This window comes from Amblyomma maculatum, chromosome 10 (assembly GCF_055883805.1).
Source record: "Amblyomma maculatum isolate TAMU_Amacu chromosome 10, ASM5588380v1, whole genome shotgun sequence".
NCBI classification, from domain to species: Eukaryota; Metazoa; Arthropoda; class Arachnida; order Ixodida; family Ixodidae; genus Amblyomma; species Amblyomma maculatum.
This window is the reverse complement of record NC_139353.1, coordinates 133288980-133299663: the sequence shown is the minus strand read 5'-3', so window position 1 is coordinate 133299663 and position 10684 is coordinate 133288980. Positions and strand designations below refer to the sequence as shown.

At 45.7% G+C, this 10684-nt stretch overlaps 1 protein-coding gene across 1 annotated transcript in view; it reads right to left on the bottom strand.

Annotated features, from left to right (window-relative positions):
- Positions 1 to 2838: 2838 nt before the first annotated feature.
- LOC146177489 (BTB/POZ domain-containing protein KCTD9-like) overlaps positions 2839 to 10684 on the bottom strand; it is a 69834-nt gene continuing 61988 nt past the window's right edge. The window contains exons 8-10 of the mRNA XM_084581578.1: positions 5166 to 5280; positions 4716 to 4849; positions 2839 to 2889 (exon numbers count right to left, since the gene is read on the bottom strand). Of these exons, the coding sequence (XP_084437704.1) occupies positions 2839 to 2889; positions 4716 to 4849; positions 5166 to 5280 (300 nt within the window). The remainder of the gene's footprint in view (positions 2890 to 4715; positions 4850 to 5165; positions 5281 to 10684) is intronic.

Here is a 10684-nt window from a genome sequence, read left to right as displayed (position 1 = left end):
GGCACCAAGGAAACAGATTCACCAGGGAGTAGGGCTGTCGGCGACGAGGAAAAATGATGTCTCCAAGGAACTAACGGACTATACTAAAAGCAAAAGCCTTCTCCCGTTTTTACCCTTTACTACAAAAAGAAATCAGACTTCGCTATCACAACATCAGAGAAACTCTGTACATTTCCATTTCGCATTATTCGACGTATACACCTAAATACACACTTTACTCCTGCCCGATCATTTCTTTACCACGTCAGGCATTCCCCCACATGCCCGAAGTTTTCTGAACCCTGCATGCTTTCCTCACCTGCTGCAATGCAGTCACCCACACCCTTCTCCCCCAACGTGGCGGGCTTGGTTAGCCTTTGACCAGAGAAAGACCAATTGGCTTTGGTGACCCTGGCTGAGGAAATTCTCGACGCTGCATACTCGGTTTCAATAAAGTTTTCTTCCTCCTCTTTATTGAGTGTGCTCACAAGTACCGTAAAAAATACTCATGCGGGCAGCAGCCAGGCAAGGCCGCTTTTTAAATTCGCCAGGGCCTATGTGTTAGCGATAGCGATAATACGAGGACAGCTCAATATCGGCAAGCCCAAACTTTTCTTGCATACATCTCATATTTGCGTTGCATATGCCCTGAAGTATCTACAACGAGCGCATAGGGCTACACCGACGCCAAATACATTCTGTGCAACTGCGTGAGTGAAAAAAGATATGTTGGTGCTCCCCCCCCCCCCCCCCCCCATCTCATCCTCCGACAAAATTGAAACATTCGCTGGCGTATTCATGACTGCAAATATTTCAATTGCTTGGTCCGCGATACTCTTGAGCATATGAATGATGATGCCAGAATCAGCCGCGGCCACACTGATGTGCTTCACTTTCACTAATATGTTGAACGCGAACGTAAAGACACGCTTCCGCACAAAGTTCGCGCGAAGCTGTGTGGCTGAGGATATCTGTGCAGTTGGTATCGAGGTAGACTAAGTAATAGACAGTGATTGTTCTTTCTGCACCGAATGGTAACGCCGCTCAAGCAGTAGACTATAGGAAATGACAGGGGCAAAATGAGCTCGTTGGCTTTGCTCTTTTCCGCCATCCTATAAGAGTTGGGTGGATGGCTTTCAACACTTCAGCTCTACTGATACCAATCATAAAGGTCAACTGACGCCGAGGTTTGACCTCAGGATTGGCGAAAGGCGCCCTTGGCGCTCACTTCTACTACGCAAACCTGCTGCTGCTCTTTCTTCTTCACATACTTGCCAAACTTTGTACCAGTGCTTATCTCCAAACATTCACACTTCCTGACACAATGCCGCGCAGTCTTTCAGTCCTCTGCCTACTTTTCTCTCCACCTCATCCGCTGCCCTTCTCGCTCGCCTTTTGGAAGTCCCCTTTCAAAATGGCCTCGACAATTTCTTGTCTAGACCCGGCTGTTGTGCCTCTGAGGTTCGCAGACAGCCATGGAGGATTCGCGCACTTGTGCCAGTACTTCTTCTGCGTTCGCTTGACATTCGCACATCCATGCAGATGTTAAACGACAGGAAACCTTGTCTAACCATGCTTATTCGAGCTTGCGCTCTGTAAAGTACACTCAGTCGGGTTGAACCCCAACCGATTTTTCATTCACTCTTTCTGGCTGCGCTGCACAATCCTCACATAGGCGGCCTGAGCATAGCCATCATCTCCACCGCTACCGTCGTATTCGTCAGACTCACACTGCCGTCCCGTCAACGGTTATGAAGCCTCAGCCCATTTGTATCGTACCGTGATGACCATCTCCTACATCGTACCTGTCCACACTGCCGAAAACAGCAGACTGCCCTCGCTCGAGACTGTCAAGGCAAGCAAGCCCGCTATACCTAGTGGCACGGGCAGAGGCACAATATTTTATGTTTTTTTTTTTTGGGGGGGGGGGTAGCCTCACCATAATATATGTCAAGGCAAGCAAATGGGGCCATCGAGAGATGACTAGATGTTGTGCCGGATGACATGGTATTTGCGAAGGTACACTTGTGAAATGCAATGTAGGCCCACAAGCTTCCCAAAGATGAGTTATTATTGGCAGGACAAGCAAGATCACGATAGCAGGGCAAAGCAGCAACTCTGACGGGAAGGCTGGAAAAATTGACACTCCTGTTTTATTCTGTGCGCCTTGTTACTGGTCGTTAAGGGTCACAATCTTTGGAATGACATTAATATAAATTTATACCTTTCCCCTTCTCTTACCTGACTGCACAACGTTCTCTTTAGTTAGGTTATGTATTACGGACATTTCAGGTATTGCGGTTGTGAAGCACAACTAGTGGGACTTAGTCTGTAGTCTGAGCCCAAACGGTAGAGACACGGACACTAAGCAGAGAACAAACATCAGCCCTCGCACGTTTTGCGCTGAAGTCTAACTGAGAAGCCACACGAGCTGAAGATGTTCAGCATCGTTTTCTTGAGTTTCATGAATGCTTCAAACGTCTGTTTCAGTAATAAGACGCACGGTCAATGAGGTGTTGCCTCTTATAGAATTGCTCAGAAAAGAGACTCCGCAAATACGGCTTTCACGGCATACATCTTTTTTCCGCATGCGAATGCGCAAATACTAGTGAAGAGATGGATATCGCGTGTCACAGCGTTGTCAGAAGAGAAGGTCCCACAGTTCAGAAAAATTGATAGCATGGCAATGGTTCGGATTGATTCCCTACATCAAGGCTTTCGCTGGTAGTGCACCTGCTGGCTGTCTCCGTGCTGCTAGGATGTCGACAAACGCCGAAGAATAGGTCTTCCAAACGCAGGTGTTCTTCGCGACGTCGTGCTCACAACAGCACGCGGGTCTCTTTAATCCAGTTACGTAGGTCATTCAGCAAGGACCACATCCTTCAGGTCTGTCCCTGCCAAGTCGCAGTCCTGCAAGTTGGACGTTTCTTAGTTCAGAGGTGTTCGCTGCATGTCTTCATCTGACAAATGCCACAAATGTGTACTATCCCGGCAGCCACGCTGTCGTAGGGCTTCCAACGCGCATAACAATCAATAGCAAACCTTAAAGTAAATGCCGTGTACAGGATATGCGCATAATAGTTCGTGGTCACCGATTTAAAACTGTGATAGGATATTAATATTTGCATTCTCTGTTGCTTGCACATGCGCGCGCTTGTGTGTTTGTGTGTGTGCATGCGTGCATGCATGCGTTACTGAGCAAGAGTATGTGCGTTTCTTAGTAGTATCTTAATTGCCGGTTGTACATACTCGTAAGCAATATCTGTTATCTCTGCTTTTTCCCCGCCATATATCTACCAAAAATGTGCTTATAAAAGAAGCGTGCGCTCAACATCGATTAACAAATGCAAGAAGAGATCTAGATGTGGTGCGGTTTAACTGCTCTAAAGTCTGTCGAGAATTACCAGTCGTGTCTTCGCTTTCGTTTTCTTATTTCATCTTGATTTCGTGCTGTTGGTGGTTACGAACAGCGAACACCGCAAAAATGCTTTTGTTGTCAATGCCGCATAAGCATGCGACAATTTTTGCGGCTTTCATCCGTCTGTTCATGCTTACCATTCCAAGTTTAAATAGCCCCGCCGGGGTGGCGCAGTGGTTACAGCGCTCGACTACTGTTCCTAAGGACGCGGGATCGAATCCCGGCCTCGGCGGCAGCTTTTCGGTGGAGGCGAAAAGCAAGGCGCCCGTGTGCTGTGCGATGTCAGTGCACGTTAAAGAACACCAGGTGGTCGAAATTTCCGGAGTCTTCCACTACGGCGTCTCTCATAGCCTGAGTTGCTTTGGGACGTTAAACCTCATCAACCAACCAACCAACCAGCCAACCAACCAACCAAGTTTAAATAAAACAAAAATTATCAGGATCAGCAGTTGCAGGAAATCAGTGTCAAAAGTTTCTTAAAAGCAATAATTTAGGTAGAGCGAGAGGAAGAAGATGGTTTACACGGTATGAAGTAGAACAAAATAAAGGTAAAGGGGTACGCCTCAGCTCGCAGGTCGAGCCAACGTTTCGACCAGTGGACTTGTCTTCGTCTTCACTTCTGCAGTCATTTTTGACCAAGACAGCCCCTACTCTCACTTTGTGGTCATCTGCTTAGCCCGTTCATTGGCATAGTACGTCAAGTGCGGTTAACGTCTCAATGCTTCACATTATCTATGAAATACGCTAAGTGGCGGGTTCCAGAAAAAGTTATTCACCCGGGGATTTTATCATGCACTGACATTCCACAGCGCTCAGACGTTGTATTTTGACTCCATCAAATTCAATGCACCTGCAGTAAGGATTCTATCCTGCGATCTAGGATTAAGCATCCTAATGCCACGAGCTGTAGTCCGTTCAGCCGTCCAGGGGTATGACTCTTTAATTAAAATGTCTGCCCAGGGGCCGGTGTGGCCAGCACTTTTTAAGCCACTAATCCCGCCTTGACAGTGACTTAAGATTAGCAGACCCTTGTCAATAAATGAAAAGCTGATGCAAGGCCAAGAGACCGGACGTAGAGGTCGTGAGAAATCCTAGAACTATGAACTTTCACGTCTTTCCAAAGCTTTAAGGGGGATAGGCTTCAAGAAATCTATAAAAGGTTTTAGGAATACAACACAAGCGTTCAGCATGAGTTGCAAGAAATAAAGCGACTGCACGATCGTGTTCTGTCTCTTCTCGTGTTCTGCGCCGTTGTAGGTCACAAAAATTTGTTTAAAGTGATTTCGCGAAGGGCGAGAAGAGGAAACGCAGAGCGCACCTCGATGTCGGCATCGGCGAGGATGACGCTGCGCGCGTCGCAGTTTTTCATGCTGGCGCCCTTGAGTGAGGCACTTTTCAGGTTGACTCCGTACATCTTGCTGTCGTCGAGAACAGCACCCTGCAGGTTGGCCTCTACACAGAAATGAGTAGAATGAAAGTTGAACGTGGAGCAAGACAGAGGGACAGGAAACGCAGAGAAGGAATTTGCAGTGAAATGCGGCCATCAGCGATGACTGTGTTTTGTCCTTAATCGGCAATATTTTTACACACTACAGGAACCTCGGATGTGGGTGTTTTACGGACATTCAGCTTTTCGCTTTTTGAAATACAGCTATATACTAATGGTTCATAGCGGCATTTTACGTTCAGCGAGCTGACTGCCGAAGTTACAAGTGGCATCTCTTAAGCGGTTCAGCTGCAGCGAAGCTGTGCAAGAAACTCTAATTACCTTTGAATTCAGCGTTGTCCTCAGATGGACCATTCGGTTCACCCATTGTGCACGACCTCAGTGTTGCGCCTTCCAGGTTGGCACGCGTGAACTTCGCTCCGATCAGGTGCGCCTTCTGGAAAGACAAAAGCACTGGTAATTGCAGGACGAAAGATCTGGTTAAGAAAGGGTCGAAGCGGTGAATAAGAGTACAGGAGAGATTGAAGTGAACTGGCATAACTGCCAGCCCAAAATAAATAAGCACAAGCTGACCTAGGTACTAGTATAGTATCCTAACAATCCTTCGGGCTAAAATAGTTTGGGGTAGCTCAAAAACTGGGAAACCAGTCATACGCAAATTGAAGGCCGGACCGTTAATTCACGTGGAGGCTTCCACATTTAATTATTTTTGTACATTGTTTTCAATTATCTAACAACATTCATTCGTTCTGTTCCATAGTTCTGACTCAATAGTGTCAATTTAGAGAACACGGTGGAATCTACAGTGCAGAACAGTGGAATCCTGAGCGTGGTTGCTTCACACGGTGCATCATGCAGGTTTTCTCTGATTATCGTTATAAACTAAATGCACTTTGATTGTAATCGTTACTGCATTGTTTTTATCACTAATTTCAGCGTCATTGTTATCGCTACTATCATCCCCACGGTAGACAACAATATCTACGACGTGCTTTTCACGATTCCGGACGTAGCGCAGTTGGTTAATGCGCTCGGCTGGGTACCCGAGGAATGAAGGATCGATTCCAGGTGTAGAAATTACTTTTATTTTCTGATGATATAATCAGGGCGATTGACACCTAATTTCCCTTATCATACATCCGTTATTGTAAAGTGACAAGTCAGCGCGCATATCTCATTCACAGAGCCCGCACGCAAATTTCGCGCACGGAATTTCGTTCCAATAGCCTAGAAAGATTTCGCCTAAACTATTAGTGGTAGCCCAAATGCTAGGAAACTATTGATACGCAAATAAAACTTGATAGCTAATGCACGTGGAGGCTTCAAGGTCCATTAATTTACGTTATTTTTAAATATTTCTGCAATATACATTCGTCCTGTTTCACATTTCAGACTGATTGCCGTCGATTTTCTAAACCTTAAACTGGAAGGAACAATGGTTTCTTGAAGTGTGGCTTATTTGTGCACACAAAAAAGCGCCACGTGCCATTGAACGTTGTAATTTTCCGCCTGGCGATATACGAGAGTGACACAAAAGAAACGAGACTAAGTGTGTAGCTTGAAAAAAGAGTGGAGTTTTAATGATTGTGTGGGTTTTCAGTGGTCAGACTGTTAATCAACACTACTACATTGAAGTACTCAAAAGGGTTCGTGAAAACATTAGAAAAAAAATGAAATGCCACAGTCGGAGAGTGATGGATGCTTGTCGCACGTAGGACAATGCACTCGATCACACGGCCCTATCTGTCAAGCTGTTTGTGACCAGCAAAAACCGTACTGTGATGAAGCATCCTCCTTAATCACCTGATTTCAGTGCATGCACTCTTATTTATTTTGTAAAGTGAAATCTTGCTTAAAGAAAACTCATTTTATTTTACTTTAAGAGGTTCAGGCAAAAACGGAGAATCTCCTGAAGAGCCTTCCAAAAACCTCGTTCTAGAGCGGTTACCAGCAGTGGCAACACCAAATGCAGAAGTTCTTTTTCATTTCGTTTCATTTTCATTTTTCATTTCAGTTTTCATTTTTCTCCAATGCTGCCGTTGCACCGACAGGCACCATTATGTTGAAGGAAATGACATTACATCTAAGTTAAGACAGTATACAGAATAGCTGAATGGAAACTCCAGAAGTTTATCGCCGTTTGCATATTCTGGTAAAGATTTTGCAGTGGGTTTTTCTCTTTGCCCTCACGCATTCCATCAAATCTCGGCGCCGTGCGAAAAATAATTCGCACGCAAATAGCCTTTAAAATCTACAGCTTTCGTGACCTCAGTTCAGAGGCTTTCTGCGGGCAACACTGCGTTTGTGACGCCACAAATATTATACCCGTGTTACTGCCCGCTGTCCACGTGAATATGAAATTTTGACGACTCTATTAAGCTATCACAGACATTTTATTTATTCAACAAATATTTCCAGACTTTCTTTCGACCATCGAACGCACGTGCAAGAGTTTTATCAATACTCTATGTGTAGTTACTATTTAGTCAACTAAAATGTCGATTTTGCTATCGAAACAAGTTTCGGTTTCGTTTGATGTTATAATAGTTATACTTAGGATTTCGACAAATGATTGTTTGGATCGGAATCTTGGCACCCCGAATATTCTAAAGAATAGCTCAATATTTTAACGAAAACACTGCAGTTGCCCTTAAAGTAACTAAGGACTTGCACGCATAATTATAAAGAAGCTTAAACCAAGGCGATTTCGACGAAGGCATATACAATACGTTCGATATCCAAAGGTACTAAAAGACGTGGAAACACTTCGCAAATCATAGCAATGGGTGAAGAACACGTACTGTTGGTACCTGGAGTGCGATGAGAGGGTTGGGGTAGAAATACGTTCAAGAAATCAAAGCAAACACAGTGATTCATTACCGTGAGCCTCTCAATTTTATCAAAATGTTCTAACGTTAGGCTCACACGTAAAGATTTGAAAGTTTACAGTCCTATCAGCTTAATGTTGTGTCCTGCTGGAGTGTTATTAGGTAGCAGCTAGAAATATTCGACCGAACGTAGACTTCAATCTATAATGGAATTTGACTGAACTTTAAAATTTTATCCAAGTCAGCTATATTGAATACGCAAAATATAACCCAACCAAATAAATGTGCTTTGATGGAGGCGAAACGATGAAGCGTACATGTGCTGCGCTTTTCGCCATTGTTGTTGTTGTTGTGGCTCTAGGAAGAAGGAAAAGAACATGAACGGGCCTGCTACTGGCTCTGTAGCTGAGCCCCCTCCGCTGCCTCGTGCGGACAGAAGCGAAAAAGTAGAAAGGAAAGAAAAAGAAGAGAGAGACAAAGACGCGCGCCGCAACAGCAGTCGTCCACCACCTAAGCGGTGGCGGGTGCAATCACGGCACAAAACAGATACAAATTCGGTGGCTGGGTAGCCTCCGCCGCAAGCAGCGTTGACCTACTGTCCCAGCCCCGTAGGGCCAGGAACTGCCGCCCTTCACCACCTCCTCGAAGAGCTTCCCAGGTGGTTGAAATTACTCCGCAGCCCTCCATTACGGATCCCCGATGCGGTGGTGCAGTGGTAAGACGCCCGCCTACTGTAGATGAATAGTTCTGTAGTGGTAAGCAGAATAGACCGCGCTTCGCAGAGTACTCAACCACCTTATTTGTGCCAGCCTAGTGTTCGTTCCCTATCTCTGCGTCGCTACCTCTATTTATCCAGATAAATATGTCATCTGCGTACATGCTAAATTTTATGTCCGTTAATTGCTTTACTTTTGTCTGTAGCCTCTTCATAGCAATGTTAATTAGAAAGGCAGACACGACAGAGCCTTGTGGCGCTCCCTTGCTACCCAAAGTGACTGGGTGTTTTGGCGCTTTGAAAGTTCATTATGACTTCTTTGTTTGTGAAGAAGTTTTGGTATTGTTATAGGTTCTGATTTCAACTAGGGATGGGTAGCTCCGGAGCGAGCCGGATCTTCGGATCCGCTCCTTTCAAAGAGCGGGTGAGCCATTTGGATCCGCAAAGTAGGAGCCGGATCCGCCGGAGCCGTCGGATCCGGAGCGGCCGGAGCGCTCGGAGCCATCGGAGAGGTCAGAACCGTCGGATCTTTCGGAGAGCTGGTTGCTGGTTCTCTCGTTCAGTGAACCTTTCCGTCACAGGAGGGTGCAAATTCCGCGCCATCTATTAGCCATGCGAGAAAGCAGCCTCCTGTCCTTTCTCGCAAGATTCGCAATAATGTCCTCGCTCTCGGCTGTCTTTTGAGCGGAGTGCGCCATTCCTTTGGAGAGCGAGTGAGATGGTTCTTTTGCTTTTGTTCTAGATGGAGATCTGCTAGATGGCTGAAACGGTGGTTCTTTTGAAAAGCCGGTACTCTTTCGTTCAGTGAGCCTTGTCTGTCAGAGCCGGGAGAAATTTTTCAAAACGCAAAGCGGGAAAGCAACTATACCGCCCTTCCTTGTCAGTGTCACAATCAACCCATTGCCTTCGGATCTCCCCGCGGGTATCGCGGACGCACTACTGCTGGTGCCCGCACGTTTTTTTTTTTTTTGTCTTGCCGTTTTGGGGTGTCGTTCCATGCCGACGAGTGGAGACCGATACTCGTACTCGTCCGCTATGTAAAGGGGTCCGCTGCAATCCCTTTGGCTCTGTATGCGTAATATGGTGTGACACCCGATGCCACTGAAGGAGGGAGTAAAGAAGCCTTAATTGGCAAAAAACGGTCCTCGACGCCACCGAAGCCGGGCGTCAGGAGATCGAGGCCAATGTTATCGTACTACAAGCGTGCTCAGTACGCGGTGTTTTTTAGTGTCCGGAGCGGAGCCATGCTCCAAAGAGGATAAAGGCAGAGCGAAGTGGTCTGAATGTTCCGCGTTCTTTTGGTGCCTTCATCAGTCGTCTCAACAGGCAGAAACCGCAACTGCAATCACAACCGAAGGCAGAAACTGATGCTAAATGCCACCGCTTGCTGTGTTACGTGAGGGCCAAAATTGATTTTACTTTTTAGTACTAATATTATATATATATATATATATATATATATATATATATATATATATATATATATATATATATATATATATATATATATATATATATATATAATATTAGTACTACCCATTCGCCTCTACAGATGTGAGCCAGTGAGCCGTTCAAGTGAGCGGAGCCGCTCCGATCCACTGACTAAAGTGAGTCGTCTTGCCCATCTCAAATTCCAACCCCAACCTCTTGGAGACCTTCGAGCACAGCCTTATGCTTGACATTGTCGAAGGCTTTAGTTAGGTCTTGTCCGAATATAGTCTTTGTATCTGAAGATTCATGTGTTTTGATATCGTATCTAAGTCTGAGCATCACATCATGTGTGCTTAATCCCGGCCTGAAGCGCACCATTTCGCGTGGCCAGAGGTTCTTTTGCTCCATGTATTTGGTAAGTCTCGTCTGAATAACATGCTCCATTAGCTTGGCTACGCACGAGGTCAGCGATATGGGTCGTAGGTCTTCTAGTTGGGCGCCTTTCCCGGTTTGGGTATGAGGACTACACTGCTGTTTTTCCATTCCTGCGGCAGGTTTCCAGTCTCCTATACCTTATTCATATGTATTGTCATGGCTGTGATTGACTCGTCGTGTAGATTTCTGAGAATCGCATTCGTGATCCCGTCAGGTTCTGGGGCCGATCTTGTTTTTAGTCCAATATTCTGAGCTCGGACTTCAGCCCTAGTGATGGGGGCGTCTAAGTCTAGGTTAGATTTCCCCTCACATGCGTGGAGCATTTCGGTTTCAGTTTGTCCAATACATATTTTCGATTAATTTACTCATCAGTTGTTCATCCGAACCTTCCAAGGCATGCTTAACGTAAGTTTGATCTAGGTTGCCTTGCA